Source organism: Xenopus laevis, chromosome 5L, assembly GCF_017654675.1.
Source record: "Xenopus laevis strain J_2021 chromosome 5L, Xenopus_laevis_v10.1, whole genome shotgun sequence".
NCBI classification, from domain to species: Eukaryota; Metazoa; Chordata; class Amphibia; order Anura; family Pipidae; genus Xenopus; species Xenopus laevis.
In genome coordinates, this window is record NC_054379.1 from 139,292,042 (window position 1) to 139,307,171 (window position 15,130).

General features: G+C 40.8%; 1 protein-coding gene across 1 annotated transcript; it reads left to right on the top strand.

The window, feature by feature from the left end:
* The first annotated feature begins 920 nt into the window (after positions 1-920).
* rnf7.L (ring finger protein 7 L homeolog) lies at positions 921-5,351 on the top strand. The gene is made up of 3 exons (NM_001091075.1): positions 921-1,103; positions 3,012-3,059; positions 5,106-5,351. Exons 1-3 carry the CDS (start codon positions 980-982, stop codon positions 5,222-5,224), a joined length of 291 nt encoding a protein of 96 aa, NP_001084544.1. The 5' UTR covers positions 921-979; the 3' UTR covers positions 5,225-5,351.
* The last annotated feature ends 9,779 nt before the right edge of the window (positions 5,352-15,130 follow it).

A 15,130-nucleotide genomic window follows, 5' to 3' on the forward strand; every position in this document is an offset into this window, starting at 1 on the left:
ATTGCCTGCAATATTAGAAAGTATCATTACATCATTACTCAGAGGTGTGTGCGATGACGTCAGTGACGCACACAAATAAATAATGAAGACCAATTGAAAAGTTGCTTAGAATTATCCATTCTATAACATACTTAAAGGGGTTGTTCACCATTGAGATTTCTTTTAGTATGACGTAGAGAGTGATATTATGAGACAATTTGCAATTGGTTTTCATTTTTTATTATTTGTGCTTTTTGAGTTATTTAGCTTTTTATTCAGCAGCTCTCCAGTTTGCAATTTCAACACTCTGGTTGCTAGGGTCCAAATCACCCTAGCAACCATGCATTGATTTGAATAAGAGACTGGGATATGAATGGGAGTCCGTGACGCCCATTTGAGAGCTGCAAAGAGTCAGAAGAAAAAGGCAAATAATACTAAAACTATAAAAAAAATAATAATGACGACCAATCTAAAACTGGAATTAGAATTGGCCATTCTATAACATAATAGAAGTTCGCTTAAAGGTGAATCAGCCCTTTAATGCAGCAATAACTCAATGATCTCACATTTAAATATAAACCTTGTTATGTTTATTGGTCATTGAAGTTGATGTTGAACACATTCAATTACATGAGGCAGACTCCGCACCCAGTGATTCCGCCGGCAGCCGCTAGGGGGAACACGTCCACACAGTTTGCTACGCACTGTCTACATACGGGCTACAGAGGGAGCTGTATTATTAGCGTCTACAGGTAAGCTGCTCCCCCTACCGACAACTCGGAAGGCCTTTTCGTCGGCTGTTCGTTAGGGCTAGAACCTGTATAGCCATTGGTTGCTTCTCTATGGGCGTTACTGTATGCCTCGAGTACTGGGATTGGCTCTACTCACATACTTCTCTATAAAGCGATTAGCTTAGCTTAGACTGTGCTCTTTTTTGATTGGATCCGTTCCCGCAGCCCATCGACAGGATTGGTTATATGAAGAGCCGTCTCCTGCCGGTATGGCCGCTTTGCGTGAGGAGCACGGAGCTAAAATGTTCTCCTTGAAGAAATGGAACGCGGTGGCGATGTGGAGCTGGGATGTGGAGTGCGATACGTGCGCTATCTGCCGGGTGCAGGTTATGGGTGAGAGATACTCGGAGTTAAAGAAGACCCTCTCCTGTATTCTCATTAGTATGGGGGGCACTTGTACCCCTGCTTATTGTACCCACATCTGCCTTGCCTAAAGCTGTGTAGATCGTGCCACTGTATCCCCCCACGAGCCCCATGTGGGTTGGTACTGCCCTCATTCCCCTCTAGTATTTATACCACTGACTGGCCATTAATCCCTTTGTATGACGTCACTTTAACAGTTTCAAATGACACCAATGTTAATACAGGTTCAAAGTATCCAGACAGTCCTTCAGAAGAGGGAATTGATTATTTAAGCCACACTTTGAACCTCCCTCTGGCCCCCAGTCTGTAAGAGCCATAGACTGTCACTATTTATTGTTTATTGTACACAGAAACCCCTAATATACCCATCACAGTTACCGGTTTCTTCAAAAAGTATGAATAAATGCCATTTTCTATGCTGAAATCCAGCTGTTTAACAGTTCTTCTCTTTCTGCATCATTTGAAATCCTGGCAGGGAAGGAGGGACTAAACACTGATGTTACAAATTGTAACAACTTCTCCACAGCTTACAGACAGCATGCAGGAACTACATAACCCACAATGCATTGCACTGGGATGTTCCTTTCCTTATTGAAATCACGTGTGCAGGGAATTGTGGGGTTTGGAGGATGCAGCTAAGGACAGATGGCTGTTGATACAAAGTAACAGTAGTCAGTCAGCTCAGCAGGAGAGCAGGGGGCTAGGCTTAGGGAACTGTTCCAAACCATTAAAAATCATGAAAAGTCTGCATGTTTTTTAATTGATGTATATTGCAAAGTTTCTTTAAATTATGTTTACTTTTCAAAAAACTCAAGTTATGTTTGTGTGGAGTTACTGTTTTTAAAGGAGAATTCAACCATTTTCCAAAAAAACCCCAAAAAAACGGATGCCATACCTGAACACTGTTGAAACTGTCAAATAAATAATATAATATTGTTTTTTTTACACAGACGTCCGATTGCTCAGTTTGAGAGTAAACCATTATAGTCTGCCCTTTACTCTCACAGACCTGCCCCCTTCCCTTACCGCGACATTCAAAGGATAAGTAAACCTTTAAAAAATGTAATGTAAAAATTGCTCAGGGTGATTTTCTAAGCATTTACAGTAATTATTTTTTATTTTTGTTTCAGGGCAATTTATGGTTTAATAAATTGCAAATAGAATGAATTTTTAACGGCAGCTCCATCTGCAGTTTTTGTAAGTGGACAGTCAGACAGTTAGGGCAGATTCGGGGAGATTAGTTTCCCGGCGACAAATCTCCTCTTCTTTATAGCGACTGATCTTCCCGCTGGCTAGAATGTAAATCGCCGGCGGGATGGCACTCGGAGCGCTGTTGGAAAACAAAGCACTCAGAGTGCCACCCCTCCGGCGATATACATTCTAGCCGGCAGGGGAAGGCAGTTTGGGGAGATTTTTCGCCCCGAAGAAGAGGAGATTTGTCGCCGGGCGACAAATCTCCTCAAATCTAACCGTTTGTCTCTGCCCTTGAAGAAATCTACTTTCAGAATGAAATGAGAAATGTCTTGATGTTGCTCTTTTTTAAAAATGAGATTATATTGGCAGTTTATAAAAAAACGTCAATAACTCTAAAACGGAAAACATTAGTGTAAATTGCAAAACTGCTTAGAAAAGCATATTGAGCCATTTTTTATTATAGTTTTTTAAAGGTTTATCCTTTAACTGCTCTCTCGCCCTGGTCCATGTTTAAATTAATAATCTCAAGTCAAAAGGTCAGTGATGCACATAGGCTTGATTGTGAGCCTCTTGTACATGAAATCCATTCCTCTTTAACTACATGATATTCGTTTTTTTGCTGCTCGGTAGCCGGGGGTGGGGCATAAGTGAATATTTGAATGGAATCTGTGTTTTTCTTTCTAGATGCCTGTCTGCGCTGCCAAGCTGAGAACAAACAGGAGGACTGTGTGGGTATGTTAATAAATGGCTGTATTTCTAAGCCTCTGGAGGTTCTTTAGGGCTCTCTAGTAGTGAGTGGATTAAGATGCTGGGGTTACATCACTGTGCGTATGGGGTCAGTACTCCGTAGTGAAGGGCAAATGTCTTAAGCAGTGCTTGCTTTTTATCCTGATTGGAATTGTCTCCTAGAGCTGATCTCTCCTCGCACAATCTCCCTTGAATCTTTGCCTCTTAAAATGTACTTTATATCCGGTTGGTATTTGCCTAACTCTCCACATAAGAAATAAGCTTGAAGGCATTGAAAATCAGGAGTTACATGGTTACAGAGTAAGGTTAAAGGGGACCCGTCACCCAAAAAAATATTCCAAATCTTATTTTATCACATTAGTCAAGCAAAATGAACTTTAATTACACTATATAAATTGTCTGAATCTTGTTTCCTTCAATCTGAGAATTCATAATTATAGCAAGCAGGTAGGAGCCATTTTGTGGACACTTATTAAGACAAGCCTTGCATCATCTCAGAATCTTGTTTATGCACCAGAATGGGGGACCTGATGTCCATCCCTATGCACTGGCTACACAATTTGAGGGAATGTGGGGAGAGCAGTGACATTTAGGAAGTGCTGAATGGAAAGTGAAAGTAATTGCTTGCCCCACGTTGATGCCTAAGGCATAGAGGAGGGGCAGGCAATATTTGATTGACAGCTGAGATTTTTTAAACGAGTTTGAAACAGCTATAAAAGCTTTTATAAAAAAATAATTTGTATTTCATGTTTAATTTGAAAAGGACTTTTATTATACAGTTTTTTTTATGTCTGGGTGACAGGTCCATTGGGTGGGGTGCCAATATGCTGGGTGTATTAAATCGCTATCTCCCTGGACCAGGGCTCAAGTTCAGTAAAGAAGGCTCTGACCCAGGGAAGTTTAGCACTAAGCGCTGTCTCAACATCTTTGTAGTATTTCCCAATGCTTCCTTCAGTGGTGTAACTTTTATTCCTTCAAAAACCACCCCCCACCCCAAAACAATTACTTTCTCGCACAAAGTGTGCGGCGCAGTAATTCAATGTATTTACAATACCGTTTCACTTCTGAATAGCAGTAAAGAAGATGGGGAGCTACTGGGGCATCTTTGGAGACACAGATCTTTACTGCTAAAGGGCTGTAGTTGCCTTGGGCTGATACAGAAGCACAAAACATAATGTACAACATTTCTTTAGCTTTAGTTCTCAGTTAAGCTAGCACAGTCTGGTTACTGGGGCTTGGTCTGGTTGCTTAGATGCGATGCATGGACATGACCTTGAAACACGAGCAAAACAAGAACCACACACTTATTAGAATGCCAATGTTATTACCCAGTTAATTGGTGCCACCAATAAAACCAAGTGCTGCAAGGGGCACATCCCTTCATTCTGTTGTTGTCTGGGCACCATATACCTGTATTTTTTCCATGTTAATAGGGAAAGCGTTCCCATGGGATCCTCCTTGACATTACCAGCATTTCCATTCATTTGGGAAGTGAGCATCTCGGCAGTCAAAATAACCTTGTGTGCGATAGGCCTAAATCACCTACAGACTTATCCATTCAGCAGTGTTGTAAGTGATAACGGGGGGGGGGGGGGGTAACCAGTCAGACATTTTGCCTGAATGTTGAATTTGTTCATGGCACTTACCGAGAGAGTCCCTGAAACATTATTGGCATAGATAATCTCCTGTACTAAACGGCACATTGGTGAAGTGGATAGAACTGCAGCCCTGTGGTCCTTGGATTGGTGTATATCCCAGTGTTTGTCCCAGTGCTTGCATGAGATTCCTCCCACACTCAAAAACGTACAGGCAGGTTAATTGGCTCCTGATAGAACTGACCTTTCTGTGTGTGTGATAGGGACTTAATTGTAAGCTCTGGTGAAGCAGAGACTGATGGGAATGGCATATAATCTCTGTGTATGAGTATATAAGCAGTGTATAAACAAAGAAGAAGAATAATAACCACTAAGTTATAGAATTGCCTAAATGTGCAGGACTTTGCTATTCACACTAATGTTCTTTCTTTTGCAGTGGTGTGGGGAGAATGTAACCACTCCTTTCATAATTGCTGCATGTCCCTATGGGTGAAGCAGAACAACCGCTGCCCCTTATGCCAACAAGACTGGGTGGTGCAGAGAATCGGCAAATAGCCAGCGTGGGACAGTCCAAACGCCATCCTTGTGCTGCAGCATGACTCCTTTCTATTTTGAACACAAGAAATAATATTGTGTGTATTGTGTTCCTGTTTAATGTGCAATAAACCAAATTATCGTTCTACAAAGCCTTCACATGGCGTAATATTTGAGTAGAGGTGGCCTTATAACAGTTCTTTAGGTAAAGTCTCTGCCATAAAGCAAGACAGAGGTGCGTTTGTTTTGCCAGGATTGAAGTAGAAATGGCAAATTGACTCCCGTCCCCCACATGCAGCTTGTTTTTTTTTAATTTTCTTTTTTAAACTGTATCACGCATTGTTTTACAGGAGCTTGTACCTGTTCCAATACACAGATGTATGAAGTTGCACCAGCATCTCTGTTATTCTTAGAGAATTAAACTGGGCCGCCAGAATGTGAATAGGAAACCTCCCACAAATGTACTGAGCAATCACATCCTCCTCTCCATAGTTTCTGTGGGAGGAATTCATTAAAGGAACAGTAACACCAAAAAATAAAAGCATTTTAAAGTAATTAAAGTATAGTGCGCTGTTGCCCTGCTTTCTTAAAAGTTATGTGTTTGCTTTAGAAAGACGACTATCTTTATAAGAATAAACTGCCGTGTGGCCATGGGGGCAGCCATTCAAGCTGAAAAAGGAGAAAAGGCACAGGGTACTAAGTGGATAACAGATAATCTGTAATAGAATACAATGGCATTCTACTGTGCGCATCTGTTATCTGCTGTGTATCCTGTGCTTTGAATGGCTGCCCCCATGACTACACAGCAGCTTGTTTAAATAAACTGTATTAGTCAAACACGCCAATTGTACTAGTGCAGGAGAACACTACATTATATTTTAATTACTTTAAAGGGATACTGTCGTGGAAAAAAATGTTTTTTACAAAATGTATCAGTTAATAGTGCTACTACAGCAGAATCCTGCATTGAAATCCGTTTTTCAAAACAAGAAATTGATTTTTTTATATCTAATTTTAAAATTTGCTATGGGGCTAGACATTTTGACATTTCCCAGATGCCCTCAGGTCATGTGACTTGTGCTCTGATAAACTTCAGTCACACTTTACTGCTGCACTGCAAGTTGGAGTGATGTCATTACCCCTCCCTCCTACAAGCTGCTGTAATGTAAATAGAGCCTTGTCTGCTGAGCCTGTCAATTGAACAATAGGCAGGAATCAAGAGAAGCTCTCACTGACACCACTTCAGAAGGACTGAAATAAGATAGTCCTGTGATCACTGCCCCACTTACGTTTCAAAAAATAAATAAATATATATATATCTATATATATATATATATATATATATATATATATATATATATACACACAATTTATTTTGGACACTGGAAAAAATATTTTATATAGATAGTTTATTATATTTGTTTACACAAAAATGAATGGCAGAAACACAGGAGTACACTCCCAGGACTGATGAGAGGGAATAGAAAAAAGGATAAAATAAGGAGGACATACTTGAAAACCAGGAAAACTTAGGAGGAAGTCTAGGAAGGGTTAAAATAGCTCAGGAGAAAGGAGGCAGTAAGTAGTTAATGTAAAAAGAAGTATTGCAGGCAGGTCTGTGTGAGGTGGATAGCAGAGGGGACTCACAGCTCCTTTACCCCATCTAGTAACCAGTAAAACAAACTAGGAAGGCAGCAAGGAGAGAAAGTTCCCCTCACCAAAGGAAAGCAGAGATCAAACTTACAGAACGGCAGGAGCTTTGATAGTGTCTGTGGGAGGAGGGGCTGCTAGTGCAGCTGTAGAGCAGGACGTAGGAAAGTGAAAGTAATTGCTTCCCTGCAAACCATGTGACCTCTCTCCTCCAAACATCACACGCATGGGCAGAGAGGGGAGGGGGCGTGTACAGCTAGATTCTCATGTCGTAGTGCGACCTGGATTTTCATTACAGAGTGGCTGCCTCCAAGCACACAGGTAATGCTGTGCCTGCTGTTAGAGCAGCACAGGATGAATGTGTAATGAGCAGAAATGGAAGCCCCCATGACAAAATACAAACTAAAATATCTTATGCATGGATTTGTGGATTAACATTTTATTTGCCAGACAGTGTTTATGGATGTGTGTTTTCTATAAAAATGCAAAAAAAAAAATTTTTTTAAAATGACGACAGATTCCCTTTAATACACTTTAATTTTTTGGTGTTTCTATTCCTTTAAATCATCACCCAGAATGTGCAGATTTTGCAGCTTGATAATTTCCCAGCAAGTGTGGCTCCTGCTCAGTATGCTGTAGTATCCGCAAGAACTTGCAACTCCGCTGCAGCAATTCCTCTGTGTCCAGCCAAGTTCATGCAGTGTTTTAGTCTCTGCAGAAGAAATGCACGTTGGTTGTTCCACAAACAGTTTGACTGCCCCAAGGATCATTTCTAGACAAAGTAGGGATGCACCGAATCCAGGATTCGGCCTTTTTCAGCATGATTCAGATTCGCCCGAATCCTTTTGCCTGGCCGAACCGAATCCTAATTTGCATATCTAAATTAGGGGCAGGTAGGAAAATCACATGACTTTTCATCACAAAAGAAGAATTTTTTCCACTTTTTCCTTTCCTGCCCCTAATTTGCATATGCACATAATAGTAGAAGTCAGCACTCAGCAACGGAAACTTTTGCAGTTGGGGTGCACGTCTCAGGTAGCCACTTCCACCTTAATACTCAATATTCCCAGGTAGAGAGCACCACACATCCAGTCATATTCCTTAAAAAGCCTTAATTGGCAAAAGGGCTTTAATAAGACAGAAATACAGTGACGTTTCAGGCCGACAACAGCCTTTTCTCAAGCTACAAAATGCATGAAGTGAACACATTTATATACCATCTCTATACAGCCATCTACTGGCTACTTTGTTGCTGCAGAAACAGCTGAACTTCCTCAAAATAATGAGAACACACAATGTTGCAAAAATACATCAGGGATAAAATACTTCTTGAAACAATCTTCCTACTCCATCAGTGCATATTTCGAAGAGCCTCACAGCAATACCAATGAAACAACTCTGTGAAATAAAACCAATAAAAAAAACAGTTTGCTATAAAAACACATTATTGAAAAATTTTATGCAGGCGCAGCTCATACTCCCTATTCAATCCCCCAGGTGTAAGGGTGCCCAATAACCGTATCCACATTGCCTCCTTTTTTAGTAATATTTTTAATCTATCACCCCGACGGTGTGGTTTGGGGACCCCATCTACTACTTGATATTTCAGTTGATGGATCCCATGTCCCCCCCTACAAAGTGACAGGCTACTGCTTGTTCCGTTTTTTTCGTTCTAATAGCAGACTTATGCTCACGTATGCGTTCCTTAACCATGCGGGTAGTCTGACCTACATACTGTAGCCCGCATGGGCACTTTATCACATATATTACAAATGAGGCGGAACAAGTAAAGAAACCTTTAATTTTAATTGGGGTACCACGTCTGCCCAGTAGTTACTGAGGCTGTGGACAGGTGTGGATTATATTGTTTCTGCTGACTGCTGGTCTGCCTGTGCTGAGCCTGAAGCCCTGAACATAATGCTCCCTGCCACAGAAAGATTCAATTATACATTTTTTTGTTTTGCAATGTGCAAACAAAACAATTGAAAAAAAAAATAGGAGTAAAAGGAGGAGAGGGTGATGGAATAAAAAATAAAGGGGAAAAATAAATAGGAGTGAAGATGGGGAAGCAGAATAAAGAATGAAAGGAGAGAAAGCTGGAATAAAGAAAAGCTAAATGCTGAAGGGTTATGAGAGAGAATTTGAAAAAAATAAATAAAGCAGAAAGGATCCATCCTCTTTCCTTTTCTTTCTGTAATTCTTGTGACAGTGGGCTGTCATAGTATGTAATAGTTGGTGGCCACTATGTTCCATGAAATGTTGGAGGTTAATGAAACAAGGAAGAGAGAGATACAGTACAAATGCAGGGTTACAGCAACAGTTAGCAGGAGAGAAGCAGAGACAGGCACTGGAGTCCCTGTGGTATGCCAGCTGGCAACTCTAGAACTGCTACAGGCTGAGTTATACAGGGAACTCTGAGTATCACTCATGTATTATAAGGGATAATGTACCCCCTACTATAACTGATAAGGATATTAGAAGTCACTGAGGGGTTGTTCTGTGACCATATAAAGGCACAAGGCTGCAGGCTGAGTTATACAGGGAACTCTGAGTATCACTCATGTATTATAAGGGATAATGTACCCCCTACTATAACTGATAAGGATATTAGAAGTCACTGAGGGGTTGTTCTGTGACCATATAAAGGCACAAGGCTGCAGGCTGAGTTATACAGGGAACTCTGAGTATCACTCATGTATTATAAGGGATAATGTACCCCCTACTGTAAATGATAAGGCTATTAGAAGTCACTGAGGGGTTGTTCTGTGACCATATAAAGACACAAGGCTGCAGGCTGAGTTATACAGGGAACTCTGAGTATCACTCATGTATTATAAGGGATAATGTACCCCCTACTGTAAATGATAAGGATATTAGAAGTCACTGAGGGGTTGTTCTGTGACCATATAAAGACACAAGGCTACAGGTTGAGTTATACAGGGAACTCTGAGTATCACTCATGTATTTTAAAGGATAATGTACCCCCTACTGTAAATGATAAGCAAACATAAATTTAAATGGCCATTGGTATGTATCTTATAGGATGCATTATTAGTTCTCCTTTAGTGCAAGCCCAGAAACGAAAATGTACTCCTTTTGTTTTTGTTTATGACTTATAATATATATATATATATATATATATATATATATATATATATATATATATATATATATATATATATATATATATATATAAGTCCTCTTGTATAGGAATGCACACTGGGATTTAAGTAAAATCTTCAATTTTTATTAAATCATAATGGTAAAAGAACACAGGTCAACGTTTCGGTCCCCTGCTTGGACCTTTATCAAGACCCAGATTCAAGTTTAAAGTGATTTTAAACTTGAATCTGGGTCTTGATAAAGGTCCAAGCAGGGGACCGAAACGTTGACCTGTGTTCTTTTACCATTATGATTTAATAAAAATTGAAGATTTTACTTAAATCCCAGTGTGCATTCCTATACAAGAGGACTTATATATGAACGGCATGGAGTAGCACCTGGGTGGATACTACTGCGTGGGAGTGCTTAAACCGTTGGAGTTTGTATATATATATATATATATATATATATAAATAAAAAATATGCCCGTGTGTAAATAAAAGACCAGCATGCATTTCTGTGTGGGCTGCTTTGATTTTTTTTTGCCAGGGCTGCTTTTTACTCCCAGTCCGGCCCTGTTCAGAAGGAAACCCATGTGAGAGCCGACAAACTCCCTGCAGGTGGTACATTGGTTGGAATTGCTTCCAGGACGTTCATACTGCAATGCAGCATTGCCACCCACTGCACTACCATGCTGCTCCCAATATTTGCTTTTATTATTCTAAGTGCACTACACTGTCAATACTGATGGGTAAGGATGGTTACTCATTTGACAAAGCATCAGCTATGATAGTCAGTGATCCCATCATCTTTTAATACAGAGGCAGAGAGTGACCCCTGCAGCTGTGATTTGATATCAGCTCTGTGTCTGAACCTTGCCATGCATTAGACACGCTTCATAAAACTTGAGGCAAATTTCTTAAAGCTATCTAATGTATTAGCCAACCCCTTCTTAAAGCTATCTAATGTATCAGCCAACCCCTTCTTAAAGCTATCTAATGTATCAGCCAACCCCTTCTTAAAGCTATCTAATGTATCAGCCAACCCCTTCTTAAAGCTATCTAATGTATCAGCCAACCCCTTCTTAAAGCTATCTAATGTATCAGCCAACCCCTTCTTAAAGCTATCTAATGTATCAGCCAACCCCTTCTTAAAGCTATCTAATGTATCAGCCAACCCCTTCTTAAAGCTATCTAATGTATCAGCCAACCCCTTCTTAAAGCTATCTAATGTATCAGCCAACCCCTTCTTAAAGCTATCTAATGTATCAGCCTGTACAACTGCTTCAGGGAGAGAATTCCACATCTTCACAGCTCTCACTGTAAAAAACCTCTTCCGAATATTTAGGCAGAACCTTTTTTCTTCTAATCAAAATAAAGCATTCAAGAGATTATTATATGATCCCCTTATATATTCATACATAGTTATCATATCACCCCTTAAGCGCCTCTTCTCCAGCTTGAACAACCCCACGAATGGAATTGCTGGATGTGCAATTTGGCCGTCAGCATTGTACTGCTTAGTTTGAATAAAATTGTAATTTTGCACAGACCAACTTTGGCCTGATAATTAGAAGACGGCTTGCCTGAAAGGCCCATCTGAGTTGCCATAGATGACCAAATGGCTGTGATCTGTGCTTTTTTTTTTTTACCTTGTAGGTGACTGTTCAAATCTAATTACTGATTGATTACTATGGGCAACATCACCTGTAATGTTTGTCTCCAATGTTAATAAATATGCCCCTAAATCTGTTTCTATTACCGGTATATAGATTAGGGTTGTCCAACTGGTGGCCCTCCACATGAAAGTCTACCTGCTGTGTCTGTTTACCATGTGTAAGATTTAAAAGGTATCACTACAGAGATTAAGTGGCCCCTGCATTGTTTAAACCTCAAATGCAATCCTCTGTATTGGTCATACGTAATCCCGTCTCCATTGTTCCCACTTGTAATTTGTAACCTCTATTGTTCACATCCTAAAGTACCCTGTACTGTTTACACCTGAGACCCAGACTGAAACTGTCCACATTGTTGACCTATTCACAGTTAAGTTGCTGGAGGGGCACTAGCACTGTGTCACTGTACGTAGCATAGTATGAACTGTCCATCATAGACTGGTCCTGATAGGATTCCCTGTCTCCTGCTCTGTTCTGCCTTCCCTATGCTCCCTGTGTGTGCCATGCGCTGCTTGTCCAGTGCTGCTTGTGTGTGCCATACTCTGCTTGCCCAGTGCTGCTTGTGTGTGCCATACTCTGCTTGCCCAGTGCTGCTTGTGTGTGCCATTTTCTTCTTGCCCAATGCTGCTTGTGTGTGCCTTACTCTGCTTGCCCAGTGCTTCTTCTGTGTGCCATTTTCTTCTTGCCCAATGCTGCTTGTGTGTGCCATTCTCTGCTTGCCCAGTGCTGCTTGTGTGTGCCATTCTCTGCTTGTCCAATGCTGCTTGTGTGTGCCATTCTCTGCTTGCCCAGTGCTGCTTCTGTGTGCCATTGTCTGCCAGTGCTTGCCCAATGCTGCTTGGGTGTGCCATTCTCTGCTTGGCCCAGTGCTGCTTGTATGTGCCATTCTCTGCTTGCCCCATCTTGCTTGGTTGTGCCATTTTCTGTTTGCCCCATGCTGCTTGTGTGTGCCATTCTCTGCTTGCCCAGTGCTGCTTCTGTGTGCCATTCTCTGCTTGCCCAGTGCTGCTTGGGTGTGCAATTCTCTGCTTGCCCCATGCTGCTTGTGTGTGCCATTCTCTGCTAGCCCGGTGCTGCTTGTGTGTGCCATTCTCTGCTTGCCCAGTGCTGCTTGTGTGTGCCATTCTCTGCTTGCCCCATGCTACCTGTGGGATGTAAGCCTGTTAGGGGTTTGTTAGCATTTGTTAGCACTTGTTGTTAGGGGCCCCTAAGGTGTTTAATCATGTGTTGGGGGGTTGTGTTATCCACAGGGGAGGATGAGGCATATGATATAAGGGTATGTCTTAACATGACTTACATTTTTCCCCATATGAGGGATGGAGGGATTTCCCTGCAGTGAGCACCAACCATTTGGTTTTTTGGTGTGCTACCAACGTTAATGTGGATATGATCTTAAAAGTTCTTGTGGTAAAGTTGGTGTGGTTTACAGTGGGTGTGGTTTAAAAGGGGGAGTGGTCAACACTGACTTCCATTATTGGCCCTCCTCCACGTAGGCCAGAAAAATTTCATCCCTCGGTACCACAGAAGTAGGACAGCACTGATCTAAATTACAGTCATACTGTAAAAAAAGGCATAATATATTGACATAAATGTTACTTTTTTTTTCTTAAAGGAAAACTAAAGAATAACTAAAGAAGTAGGCTAGAAATGTTGTACATTACGTTTTGTGCTTCTGTACCAGCCCAAGGCAACCACAGCCCTTTAGCAGTAAAGATCTGTGTCTCCAAAGATGCCCCAGTAGCTCCCCATCTTCCTTTCTGCTGATTCACTTCACATGCTCTGTGCTGCTGTCACTTACTGAGCTTAGGGACCCACTCACAATATACTTAATGTACACTATATAAATGTTATGATGGAAGTCCCAGGTATGGGAGCTGTTATGCGGAAACCAATTATTCAAAAAGCTCTGAATTAAGGGAAGGTCGTCTCCCATAGACTCCAAAACAAGCCTATTGGGTTTAATGATTTTTTTAGTAGACTTAAGGTATGGAGATCCAAATTACAAAAATATCTTTTACGTGGAAAACCCTTTGTCCTGAGCATTCTGGATAACATGCCCCATACCTGTAATTAATTCAGATTATTAGTACATGGCAGCTTTGAAACCAGCATAATTACCATCAAAATTGAATATTCAACCCTGTAACATCAGCTTCTATGAGAGGCCTCATTTACTGCTTCAAAATTTGTGACAACCCCTAAGCTCAGCTTCTCAACAGCTGCCCAGAGAACACTGAGCATGTGCAGAGTCACAGACACTCCTAACAAAATCCAAGATGGCGAGCTCCTGTGCACAACTGTGAAGGCCTGGATCATAACTACTATAGAGATGCTGAACCTTTAGGCAGGTACAGTAAATTATATAAATATGGCATTTCTAGCCATTTTCATTTTTAGGGATTAGTTTTTTTAAATATCCAGTTTTCATAAGGTTTTCATAACATTTTAAACTTCATTGGTTTGGTTTCCTCTGTCTTTGTAGAAGCTTCAGCTCAACCCAGTTTAAGGCACAAGAATGTACTCTATTGCAAAGACACCAAATCCATTAAATATCCCCATAAACAGCAACTAGAGGGCTGATAATCTATCCACAATCACTAGGTTTTAAGCCATACTCAACTCCACAACTATTCATGTGCTTGGTCATCCATGAACCACCACCTAATTCCTGCTATTCCAGATAAACATTTCCAAGAAAAACATTCCATACCTTCTGTAAAGGATTCAGTATTCATCTTAATCTGAAAATGATGGATTTAGTGGATTTAGAGTTTCATTAGAAAGCTGATAGGGACCTTGCTTTATAGCAGGGATATTAGATCTACCCGCAGGATGAGAGCCAAAGTGGGATCAATTGTCCCTTTTTCTGAAAGTCTCATTAACATTTATTGCAGTGCTGTTGGAATGCCTGTGCCTAACAAAGTGTACCAGTCAGCTCTTTAATGAGTGGAGAGGAGGCTGTATAGAACAAACCATCAGACACATTATATTGTTATCCATAAGGGTTCTTATATCAGCCAATGTCAGTCCACAGGCAAAGCTGTAATTCCCAGAAAGGAAGCAAATATAGCATCTACCAGTGAATGAACTTAAGAAGTGCCATTATTTAACCATCATGTCCAGCCCAGCCTACAATGGATTAGAACAATTATTCTTACAATTATTATACAACTGATTTTGTAATTCTCTCCAAACACTGTGGTGCCAGGCAGTCTAACCCTTACACACTTGATGTGTTTATACTATAATTAACTGACAGATTAACAGTCAGTATATTACAAGTTCTAACAAATTTACAAAGATTTCAGTGCCGTGGAACACTGTCCCTGCGATAACCTGCCCATATGCTAGTGGCTCCCTCCATTGTACCTGGTGCTTGTAATCGGCAGCTATAGATAGCAAAGCAAAAGCTCCTTAGTGCAGAGAAACCTCTTACCAGTCACTTTCAGCAAATGGTACATGGGAAGGGTCTTAATGAAAATCCCTCTGTACTATTTAAT

Excerpts from the sequence above, each read along its gene's own strand:
- rnf7.L (NM_001091075.1), top strand. The coding sequence starts at position 980 with ATGGCCGCTTTGCGTGAGGAGCACGGAGCTAAAATGTTCTCCTTGAAG. Across the intron at positions 1,104-3,011 it reads CTGCCGGGTGCAGGTTATGG|ATGCCTGTCTGCGCTGCCAA; the intron begins GTGAGAGATACT and ends TTTTCTTTCTAG. Across the intron at positions 3,060-5,105 it reads CAAACAGGAGGACTGTGTGG|TGGTGTGGGGAGAATGTAAC; the intron begins GTATGTTAATAA and ends TTTCTTTTGCAG.